Source organism: Mustelus asterias, chromosome 24 (assembly GCF_964213995.1).
Source record: "Mustelus asterias chromosome 24, sMusAst1.hap1.1, whole genome shotgun sequence".
Classification (NCBI taxonomy): Eukaryota; Metazoa; Chordata; class Chondrichthyes; order Carcharhiniformes; family Triakidae; genus Mustelus; species Mustelus asterias.
Genome location: NC_135824.1, coordinates 22,700,875 through 22,713,484, shown reverse-complemented (window position 1 = coordinate 22,713,484; position 12,610 = coordinate 22,700,875). Strand labels below are relative to the sequence as shown.

General features: G+C 43.9%; 1 protein-coding gene across 2 annotated transcripts in view; it reads left to right on the top strand.

The window, feature by feature from the left end:
* Positions 1–12,610, top strand: part of cgnl1 (cingulin-like 1) — a 172,975-nt gene that overhangs the window by 67,322 nt on the left and 93,043 nt on the right. For both annotated transcript variants that reach the window (XM_078241427.1, XM_078241426.1), the window contains exons 5-8: positions 856–975; positions 1,054–1,202; positions 2,559–2,700; positions 6,866–7,078. In XM_078241427.1, the coding sequence (XP_078097553.1) occupies positions 856–975; positions 1,054–1,202; positions 2,559–2,700; positions 6,866–7,078 (624 nt within the window). The remainder of the gene's footprint in view (positions 1–855; positions 976–1,053; positions 1,203–2,558; positions 2,701–6,865; positions 7,079–12,610) is intronic.

Below are 12,610 nucleotides of genomic sequence, written 5' to 3'. Positions count from 1 at the left end.
CATGCAATGTCACATACCAGACTTACTCATCGCAAACTGGTTCATCGAGCTCTGTATATGAGGGGTTTGGCAAAGAGGCATTTCTGCTATGGAGCTGGCTTCCTCCCTTCAGGTTATTCGGTAGGTTATTGTAGGCCATCACCTTCTTCCCTGCTACAAAATCAACCTCACAGTTTGATCTTGCTGGAGGAAGCCCTTGCACGTCGGGGAGGTTCCAGCATGAAGCACTTCTATAGTCACCACAGGCTTTATTTGCATTTGGACTTAATTGCTCTCGGGGGGTGGGATCCCTCACTGTTAGGGTATACTATGATAGAATCCCTACAGTGCAGAAGAGGCCATTCGGCCCATCGAGTCTGCACCAACTCTCTGACAGAGTATCTTACCCAGGCCCTCTTCCCCCGCCCTATCCCTGTAACCCCATACACATTTCCCATGGCTAATCCTTCTAACCTACACATCTTGGGACAACTGAGGGGCAATTTAGCATGGCCAACCCACTAACCTGCACATCTTTTGACTGAGAGGGGAAACCAGAGCACCTGGAGAAAACCCATGCAGACATGGGGAGAATGTACAAACACCACACAGACAGTCACCCGAGGCCGGAATTGAACCCGGGTCCCTGGCGCGGTGAGGCAGCAGCGCTAACCAGCGTCCTCATTAGCATTAGCTAATATTTGTTGGGCCGCTCCAATGTTTTTCGAACCAGTTTTCGTGTTTGTTGAGTTTCTCTTTCTTTGTTTCGAGTTGGCAGATATGAGAATGGATATTCTAATGAAAGTGCGGTCAGGAGGAATTTACTATTTTGAAACTGAACAAGTGCACTTATGTTCATTACTGTTTGCCTTTCAGGTCAACCTTACATCTGAATACAAAGCCTTGTTGGAGCAGAAGGACGAGCTTGAAAAGAAGACCATTGAAATGGGAAAAAAAACTGATGAACTCCAAAAGAAACTGGATGAAGAAACTCTGGTACTGTCAGTAACTTGGGGATTTTTGCTGCATTGTTTGAGGTGTTAAAGACGCTGACAACTGTCACTTGTGTTTCAGAAACAGCAGAGTATCGCAGAACAGAAAGTTAGGACCAGAGCTGATCTGAAAAATCTGCAGCAGGAAATGGAAAACGTTTTGGAAGAAAACAATAGTTTAAGGGAGCAGCTGGCCAAAACTGATAAGGAGCTTCGAAACCAACTTGAAGAGTAAGCAGACAAGTTTGATTTTTCGAAAACCGTTGACATCAGCAGATTTTCCGCTAGATGCATTTTTTGGGAGGACTGACGAGAGAAAGGAATACATAATGAAGGATAGGGCCCTAGGAAGTACAGAGGACCAGAGGGACCTTGTGGTGCATGTTCAAAGACCCCCTGAAGGCAGCGGACAGGCAGATAAAGTGGTTGAGAAAGCACATGGGATACTTGCCTTTTTGATCCAAGGCATAGAACATAAAAGCGGGCAGGTTATGATGGAGCTGTACAAAACGCTCGTTAGGCCACAGCTAGAGTACTGTGTGCAGTTCTGGCCGCCACTCTATAGGAAGGTTGTTGTCTGGGCTGGAGTGTTTCAGTTATGAAGCCTTTTCACTGTATACCAATACATGTGACAATAATAAATCAAACCAAATCAAATCAAGAGAGGCTGATGGACAAGTCCATTGATCTTGGGGTGGGAATTTCCGGTTCCAGAATGGATGGGACTGGAAAATCCCGCCCATTGTCTTTTAGATACCTATCATATAAATTTCAACACAGGAAGTACTAGCTGAATGAAAGATGATTACAAACCACAAATTCATTTGAGTGGTGCAGAATGATGCTATCTCAATTCTCGTAATGGTTGGAATCGGAAGGGGGCCTGTAATCCTATTCCAAATATCCAGTGGGTCTTTTGGCCTCTATTGTATGTTGTGCTATCGGTTGGTGACAGAAAGTTACTGGTAACAGCAGCATTTTTAAATAGTGAATTGCAGAACGTTTCTTAATTCATGTACTTTCTGACAAGCATGCAATTTTTAAAAATTCATTCGTGGGACATGGGCGTCGCTGGCTGACCAACATTTATTGCCCATACCCGGTTGTCCTTGGAGGGCAATTGAGAGTCTACCACATTGCTGTGGCTCTGAGTCACATGCAGGCCAGACTAGGTATGGATGGCAGATTTCCTTCCCTAAAGGACATTAGTGAACCAGATGAGTTTTTCCGATAATCGACAATGGTTTCATGGTCATCAGTAGATTCTTAATTCCAGATTTTAAAAAAAAATTGAATTCACATTCCACCATCTGCCGTAGCGGGATTCGAACCTGGGTCCCCCAGAACATTTGCTCAGTTTCTGGATTAATGGTCGAGTGATAAGACCACCTCCCCTTTATTAGGAAGAGGAAGAAATAGAAGTGCCTGAGTTATTAGACTTCAGTGAATGGGTTGTCACATTTGCAGGTTAGATGCCTCGTTGCAGTGTCATGGCCATCACCTCCCCTTGTAACACGGTGGTGTAAAGGTGGGAAAGGGTTGTAGGTGAAAGGAAAAAGATAAATGATTGATTTCTCTTTCTGTCAGGTTGGTGCAAGTAAAGATGGAACGGGAGCAATACCAGAGTGAAATTAGGGACTTGCAGGATCAGCTGTCCGAGATGCACGATGAGCTGGATGATGCAAAAAACAGTGCTGACAATGAAGAGGAAAAAGAGACTTTGATAATGGTGAGTAGATTCATAGAACCTCAACAATGGATTCTCTCACTTTCATAGAATCCCTGCAGTGCAGAAAGAGGCCATTCGGCCCATCGGGTCTACACTGGCCCTCCAACAGGGCTTCCTGCAGGCTCGATCCCCATAACCCCATGTATTTACCCCGCTAATTCCCCCTAACCTGCACATCTTTGGATTGTGGGAGGAAACCCATGCAGATACGGGGAGAATGTGCAGACTCTGCATAGACAGTGACCCAAGGCTGGAATCAAACCCGGGTCCCTGGTGCTGTGAGGCAGCAGTGCTACCACCGTGCCCCCCCCCCCCCCAAAGCAATTCAAAAGCCAACACTTCTCCCTCTGAGCCGTTAGTTGCTTACAAAGCTCACTTTTAATTTTATTAAATGTTGTAACTTTAAAGGGGGGAAGGGAAGCATAGATTTTTTTTCTTTCCCCCTCCCTCCTCCTCCTAAGGCTCATTCCCTTTCATGGAAGGAAATAATAGTGACACTTCAAATAACTTCACTTCTCTTGCCAACATGAAACTTCCTCTGTTAGGCCACTCAGCAATTGGAAGCCGCCTAAATAACGAGACCACTCTACATACTGAGAATACAAATGTCCAAGCTGGGACAATGATTTCGCCAGCCTGGCTAGCTGCACAAGCACACTCTGACTTGAATTTGCCCCAGTCTCTCAAATGTTGCAACAGACACTCCAATATGTGTGGAGATATTTAATACAAGGCTCTCACTTTCCTCTGTTAAGAGGGGGAAACACTGAATTGAAGGACCACCCCGAACCCAACACCCTCACCCTCTAAACACGCTACACCACTATCCAAACAGCCTGCTTGTTATCCAAATCTGATCCAGATTGTTAGTAAGTTGGATTTTCAGTTTAAGTGGCATCCTTTTATTCTTCCTTCAAGATGACATGCATTATTTTCTAATGACCCCTGCAAACTACTGCATAAGTAGTCCTGAGTAATACAGGACGGAGCCAAAAACATAGAAAATAGTAGCAGGAGGAGGCCATTCGGCCCTTCGAGCCTGCTCCACCATTCGTTTTGATCATGGTTGATCATCAAATTCAATATCCTGAAGCTGCTCTCTCTCTCTCTTTCTCTCCCCTCCCCACCCCAACATTTCCCTCGATCCCTTTAGCCCCGAGAGATATATCTAATTTCTTCTTCAAATCTCACAACCTCAATCATTTCGGATCATCAGCTTTCTGGTGCAACGTGTGGTTCAGATAAAACTGATAATCCCTCCTTAGCCACGTAGATATGATCGGCAGGCATTCTGTGAGTTGGACGTTGTGCTCAGGAAGCAATCACTGGATTACCGTGCGGAGGGAATTGTTTTAGGAGGAATTATTAAGAAATCTCCCACAGTTCTGTATTGAAACTGCAGGATTTACATCTGAATTTATAAGCTTCTGTCTCAGGCAGCAATGAGCCGGAATTAAAATGTTCACTTTTGATTTCGTAACATTTCAAGATTTTTCCAGTTAATTGTTCAATGCCTTCATGGGCTTAGGAAAAAGAGCTACTGTGCCAGATTGAAAAGAGTTGCAAAGAAGATTTACGAGGATGTTGCCAGGATGAGTGGGCCTGAGTTATAGGAAGAGCTTGGCCAGGCTAGGACTTCATTCCTTGGCGCGTAAGAGAATGAGGTTTGACCTTTTGAGATGTGTAAGAGGTTTTTCTTGGGCATCCCACTGGGGGGGGGGGGGGGTGGTCGTGGTCGTGTATTCAGCTGATCTCAGCAAACACACAGACTTGCGAAAGACAGTATGCAGTTAAAGACGTTCTTTATTTGACCAACGCCATTGGGAGAGAGATAGTCAGAGGATTCCCAACTTCTCTCTGACCTGACATCAAATGAGCACAACAGATACACATTTCTGAAGATTTGACTCTCCCCCAAGCTGGACGGTCCAATTACATTAATACACTTCATTTACTTTGGCCAATTGCATTCTTTCTTCCTTGCAGAATTAGGGATTCATTGGTCAACTGGACCCAGAAGTTCTCCCCGCGCCCCCCCCCCCCCGTTGCCTAGTAACCTTACCTACGCAAATCCAGTAGGTTCAAGGGTCGCCCCTAACACCTGCAGTCCTGGGAACGAGAAGGGAGTCATCTTTCTTGTCTGTTTTCTGTCCCCTTATCAGTGGAGATTGAATTGCAGCTATTAATTACAGCTAGAAGCTGAATCTTTCTATTCATTTTCAATAACCTTGGTAGCTTGTAGCTGCCTGGCCAGCCCCTGATAATAGGGTCTATGCTTCATTGTTCCAAAAGAATGTGGTCTGTCCAATTAAACTTATTTCCCATTATGCCAAGGAGCAGGTTGCTTGTTGGCCAAAGCTGACACGAAAATACAAAAATACAGTTCAAATCTATAATACTTGTTCAAAAATGATTATATATGTGCTTATACAGAAAATATCTTTGTATGATATATAAGTGAGGCACATTGTGTGATACCTTTGGTATATATAAGGCATAGTGTCATCGCTATTTTAAGCTAATGTACTTATTTTAATAGTCTCAAAAGCAGGGATTTCTGTATCCCCTGCTACAAGGTGTATAAAATTATGATTTGATTTATTATTGTCACATGTATACAATGAAAAATATTGTTTCCTGAGGCAGAGGTGGGATGAACGCACATAGTCTTTTCCCCAGGGAAGGGGAATTGAAAACTAAAGGGCGTAGGTTTAAGGTTGGGAAGGGAAAGAGTGAGGGGCAACTTCTTCACGCAGGTGTGTATATAGAATGAGCTGCCAGAGAAAGTGGTTGACGCAAATACAGTAGCAACATTTTAAAAAGCATTTGGATAAGTACATGCCTGGGAAAGGATCAGAGGGATATGAGGCAAACGCAGGCAATTGGGACAAGCTGGGAGGGCACCATGGTCGGCATGGACTGGTTGGGCCGAAGGGTCTGTTTCTGTGCTCGATGTAAACAAATGTTTTTTTTTTCTTCCTTCTTAACAGTTATCAAGTCAGATTTGAGATTAATTTCAATATTTCCATCCATTGCCTGGTTTGAATTTTACTCGGATCCAATGTTCTCCATTTCTCTCACGGCACAGTGTCTTTAGCTGAAAAGTTGAGACCAATTCAGACCACAGACTTGGTGCGGTTGCACAAAAATAGAAAATATTTCCAATTCAGTGGCTGAGTGAACTGATTGCTAGAAACAGGTTATTAAACCTGGACTGTGATCAAAGAGCTAGTATTTTGTTTATGGTCTGTATTAAATTAGTAACTTTCAGCTGGAGCGTGACTATGAGACCAAATGCTGGCTGTCAGGGAGAATGCCTGCTTACCACTAAGGGATTCTGCGCTAAAGTTCTTGATGGACCCAGAACAGTCCAAAGATGTGCGGGTTAGGTTGATTGGCCAGGTTAAAAATTGCCCCTTAGAGTCCGAGATGCGTAGGTTAGAGGGATTAGTGGGTAAAATATGTGTGGGATTGTGGTCGGTGTAGACTCGATGGGCCGAATGGCCTCCTTCTGCACTGTAGGGTTTCTATGATTTCTATTCTATGATAAACTCAATCGCTGACACTTGCATAAAAATTGCCCTCTAGATAGCCCTACTATAGAGGAACAAACTTAAGCAGTACAAAGAACAATGCAATACACGAACAGGCCCTTCGGCCCACCAAGCCTGTGCCGATTCCTAATTCTTATTTAGACCCACTATTTACTGGCCATTCGCGGTTTCTATGCCTCTGTTCAGCTCCCGGTCATGTGTCTATCAGGATACACCTTGAACGTTGCTAACGTGCCTGCTTCCACCACCTCTACTGGCAGCGCATTCCAGGCACCCTCTGTATGAAAAACTTTCCCGCACATCTCCCCTCAGCCTTCCCCCTCTCACCTTGAACCCAGGCCCCCTTGTAGCTGATCTTTCCCACCCTGGGAAAAAGCCTCTGACTATCCCACCCTATCCCATGCCTCTCATGATTTTGTAGACCTCTTGTAGTCAGCACCTTTGGGACAAGGGAAGACATTGGGAGTACTGTTTTAAATGAAGATTGAAAAAGGCTAATGAAAATAATCTGTTGTGCATATAATATTTTAAATTGCCTCTTTAAACACAAACAGCTTATGTGAAGGGAGTTTTATCAGTGATGTTACTGGGAACGCTGTGTGTGCTTCCAGGAAATAATTCAAGCAAAGCAGCAGTTGGAAGAGGTGCTACTAGCTAAGGAAGATCAGCAGGAGTTGTTGAAGCGGAGAGAAAGGGAACTAACAGCACTTCGAGGTGTCTTGAAGGAGGAGGTTTCAAACCACGACCAGGAAACTGAAGAGCTTAAAGAACAGCATGAAAAAGAGAAGCAGAGACTGAGGAACAGCATTGAAGATCTGGTGCAGGCGAGTTAACGATTACAAAATGTTCTTTCAGAGATAGTTTGGATGGAGCTGATGGGGGGGGGAATCTTTTTCAATTTCCTTTCCATTTTTGGAATATTCTGTACGATTAAAAACCCATATATTCCCCAATGTCTCTGGAAGTTCCAAAATATGTCTGTGTGGGGGTAGCACGGTGGCGCAGTGGTTAGCACTGCTGCCCCAGCGCCAGGCTTGGGTCACTGTCTGTGCGGAGTTTGCACGTTCTCCCCGTGTGAGTTTCCTCCGGGTGCTCCAGTTTCCTCCTCCAATCTGAAAGACGTGCTGGTTAGATGCATTGACCGTGCTAAATTCTCCCTCCGTGTACCCGAACAGGCGGCGGCGGAGTGTGGCGTCTGGGGGATTTTCGCAGTAACCGCATTGCAGTGTTAATGTGCAAGTCTACTTGTGACACTGACAAATAAAATAAAGTGTACGCCTGCCTGAAATAAGACGAAGCTCACTACATTTCGTAAACAAAAGATTTCAGTTTGCAAGCCGCGTATTTCTGGCCATAGTTTGTATCGAGTATTCTCATGGTTGCAGGTATTTTCTTTTTAGAAAGTGAGAGGCAGGAATAATGCTGGGTTTGCTCTTTATAAGATTAAACTTGGCATGTTGTGGAATGATACTCCATTGTGGGGAAGCATTCACTTGAGATTTGTTTGCGAAACATCTGCTCCTTGTCATTTTTTTTTTAGACACTACATGGGTGTTGGTGCAGATAATACCATGTTGGGCTGTACAACTCTCTCACCTTTGGCACTGTTTGTTCTTTCACTTTGCCTCGGAATCGCATTTTATAATGTTTGTCACATAATGGCGGGAATGAGTGCAGTGAAATGTCCCGGTCCTATTAATTGTGCAAATAGGCCATTCTCCTAATGAGCGATGTTCTGAAGCAATTCACTTTCTAAGAAAGACACTGTGATTGTAAGTGACAAGATGAAAGATATGTTTGTTATGTGCAACATTTGGACTGAAAAGTACACTATAAGTAGGTCAATGTGGCTGAAGGATAGGGGGCTATAAATAGAATTGTTCCTTTCTCTCAGTGGCGTTTTATTGTCCCTGCGTTTTCACAATTAAATTTTAAGGTTAATTACTTAAGTTCATTTGAAAGCAGAGACATTTTCTTCAATCCACCGCAGAGTAAATTTCAAGGTTAAAGCTAATTGCTGAGCCACCCTCTTGGCTGCGTCATTTGAAAGTAATTTATTTCGGCGCAAAACGATCGCACGGCTAAATGTCGGATAAATTCTGGATTTGGTCGCAGTTAATTATTCCAAACAAGTGGAGCTGCACAATCTCCAAATATCATTCTCTCCATTTAAACGTGCGCAGCGTGCTGCTGGTGACTGTGGGGCCCTTTGGAGGGTCAGGGGACTGAGAATGTTTGATTTCTGCTCCTTGATCTCGCTTTGCAAACCCTGAAAAGGTTTGGCGGCAATAACATTGGGGTTATAGTGATTGGATTTTTTTGTTTAACCTTGGTTGGGAAGCTTCTAGAAATGATAATTCAGGACAAAGTTGACAGTCACTTGGGCAAACGTAGTTAATTAAGCTACATCAGCGGATTTGTTAAGAGCAAATTATATTTCAGTAACTTGCTTGAGTTTATTGATAGTGAGTGAGTTTGATTTGATTTATTATTGTTACATGTGTTAGTATACAGTGAAAAGTATTGTTTATTGTGCGCTATACGGACAAACGTATATAGAGAAGGAAAGATAAAGGCGGTGATGTGTTGTACATGGACTTAAAGGCCGCAATTCTCCAATCTCGTACGTCCTACCACTGCTGCCAGCGAGGAGAGAGAATTTGGCACTCAGCCAAAACTTCATTCACTGCAATGGGACCAGAGACTCCCAGACGCGGGCAAGTTGGAGAATTCCAGCCAAAGTTCTTTGATAAAATTTTGCGCAACAGACTTAGGAGCAAAGTTAGAGCTCAGGGAACAAAAGGGACATAATAACATGGACTGGAAGAAGGTTTATAGTGGAGTTCCCGAGGAATCAATGTTAGGACTCCAGCTCTGTCTGATGCATATAAATGATCTAGACCTTTATGTACAGGCACAATTGGTAGAATTGTGGATGATATGAAACTTAATGTTAATGTAAGTCTTACTTGTGACTAATAAATAAACTTACTTGTGACTTATAAATAAGCTTTAACTTTAACCTGGGTGCCCTTTCTAATCCCACCTTCCTGTACCTGGCCCATGGCCCTGTAGTTTACAGCACTTAAGGTGCAGGTCCAGGTAGTTTAGGGTCTCTGCTTCCACCACCAACTCGGGTAGTGAATTCTAGTATTGTGAGTTATGAGAAGAGTGTAGAACTTTAAAAGGTCATAGCCAAGTTGGTGGGATGAGCGGACAAGTGACAGATGAAATTTGATGCAAATATGAAGTGACTCATTTTAGTAGGAAGAACACAGAGTGACAGTAATAACTAAGAGTACATTTCTAAAGGGCATACAGGAGAGTGGACGTGTGTAAATCATTGAAGGTGGCAGGAAAGGTTGAGAGAACGGTTAATATAGCACACGGCATTCTGGGCTTTATCAATAGGAGCGTAGAGTACAAAAGCAAACAAGTTATGTTTAACCTATATAAAACACTGGTTCAGCACCAACTGGAATATTACATCCAGTTCGGGAGACTACACATTCAGAAGGATGTAAAAGGATTAAAGAGGCTGCAAAAAAAGGATTTGCGAGAATGGTTCCAGGGATGAGGAACTACAGTGGCAATGGAAGATTGGAGAAGTTGGACTGTTCTCCTCAGAGAAGAGAAGGTTCCGAGGACTATTGATAGAGATGTTCAAAGTCATGCAGGGTCTGGGACAGAGTAAAGAGAGAAAAACCAGAGAGCATGGATTTAAGGTCATTGACAAAAAAAACCGATGGCAACATGAGGGAAAGCTTTTTTTTTATACAGTGTGTCGTTAGGATCGGGAATGTGCTGCCCGAGAGTGTGGTGGAGGAAGATCCAACTTTGAAAGAGGCTTTCAAAAGGGAATTGGATCATTATCTGAAAATGTACAGAGTACAGGGAAAAAGCAGGAGAGTGGCATGAGGTGAATTGCTCCTTCTGAGGGCTAGCATAGGCAGCATGGGCAGAATGGTAGCCTTCTGCAGTGTAACCATTCTATCAATTCTCTGATTTCACTGCATACTGCAGACAGCATTCTGTCAATTTGTTATGATTGGATTCTGTACCACATTGGGTACAGGACCACATTGGGTACAGGACCACATTGGGTACAGGACCACATTGGGTACAGGACTGCAGTGATTGTGACATTGGACTAGTAAACTGGGGTTCAGGTCCCAACATGACAAGTCGTGAAATTTAATTCACTAAACCTGGTCATTGTATACCAGACAGCAGAAAAATACATCCATTACAAGTTGCAAAGTGTCAAAAAATAGACACCACAAATTGACTAATGTACTGAGTAGACAACCCCCAATCATATATCATATTGTTAACTCTTTGCCATCTCTAGTGCCATAGAACCATAGAAAAGTTACAGCACAGGAGGAGGCCATTCAACCCATCTTGTCCATGCCAACCTGAGGACATGGGGTAGCACAGTGGTTAGAACTGCTGCTTCACAGTGCCAGGGACCCGGGTTTGATTCCCGGCTTGGGTCACTGTCTGTGTGGAGTTTGTATGTTCTCCCCATGTCTGTGTGGGTTTCCTCCGGGTGCTCCCGTTTCCTCCCACGTTCTGAAAGACGTGCTGGTTAGGTGCATTGACCCGAACAGGCGCCGGACTGTGGTGACTAGGGGAATTTCACAGAAACTTCTTTGCAGTGTTAATGTAAGCCTTACTTATGACTAATAAATTAACTTTAACCTGGGTGCCCTTTCTAATCCCACCTTCCTGCACCTGGCCCTGTAGTTTACAACACTTAAGGTGCAGATCCAGGTAGTTTAGGGTCTCTGCTTCCAACACCAACTCGGGTAGTGAATTCCAGACACTCACCACACTCTATCAACCTGCCATGAGGAATATTATCGAAGGGTTCACTAAAGTCCATGTTTACAACACCCATTGCTGTGCCCTGGTCAATTTTTCTTGCTGCTTCCTCCCTCAAAGAACTCAATCAGGTTTGTGAGACACGACCTCCCCTTCACAAAACCATGCTGCCTATCGCTAATAAGCCTGTTCTTTTCCAAATGTGAGTACATCCTGTCACTTAGAATTTTCTCCAATAATTTCACCACCACTGATCTAAGGCTCACAGGCCTGTAATTTCCCAGATTGTCTCTTCTGCCCTTCCTAAACAGAGGAACAATGTTAGCTACTCTCCAATCCTCTGGTACCTCGCCCGTGGCTAAAGAGGGTACAAAGATTTTGACCAAGGCCTCAGCAATTTCTTCCCTCGCCTCTCTCCGTATTCTGGGATAGACCCAATCTGGCCCTGGGGACTTGTCCACCTTAATGTTTTTCAAAACCTTCAATACCTCCTTCCTTTTTATCTCAACATGTCCTAGAATGTCAACATCCTCCTTTCTACACTCACCATCCACCATATCCTTCTCCTTTGTGAATATTGATACAAAGTACTCGTTAATGACCTCACCCACCTCATCTGGCTCCACACACACATTCCCTCCACTGTCCGTGAGTGGACCCACCCTTTCCTTAACTACCCTCTTCCTCCTTATATATGCATAACAGGCCTTGGAATTCTCCTTAATCCTGCCAGACAAGGACATTTCATGGGCCCTTTTTGCCCTCCTCAGTCCCTGTTTAAGCTCTTTCCTGCTATCCTTGTATTGCTCAAGAGCCTTATCCGTTTTCAATTTCCTGAAATTTATATATGCCGCCTCCTCCTTTTGCACTAAGCTCACAATCTCTCTTGTCATCCAGGGCTCCCGAATCTTGCCATCCTTATCCTTCATTTTTACCGGACACGTACTTGTCCTGAATTGTTAACAACTGACTTTTAAAAGACTCCCATTATCAGATGTGGATTTATCCTCAAACAGCCACCCCCTGTCTACATTCCTCAGCTCCTGCCTAATACTGTCATAGTTAGCCACCCAGTTTAGTACTTACACGCTGGGACTACTTCTATCTTTTCTATAAATATCTTGAAACTTATAGAATTGTGATCACCGTTCCCAAAATGGTCCCCCACTGAGACATCGGCCATCTGTCTGGGCTCCAGCCTCTGTGTAAAGAAGTCCATCCTCATGTCTCCTGTATGCCGACTGCCGGTCTTGAATCTATGTCCCTGGTTCTAGAATTCTCCACCGAGGGAAACAATTTTATGCTGTTCACTCTATCTCTTCCCCTCATAGTTTTGTACACCTCTTATCAAGTCACCCTCAGCCTTCTTTGTTCCAAAGAAAATAATCACAAGTTATCCACTCTTTCCTCCGGGATTGAACTGGTCATAGCACAATCAGCACATAGAGAAAAGCCCACAAACACCTTTTCAGCTAGGGTTGGGCATCAAACATCGGCTTATATGTGACACCAATACAAATATTATTTCA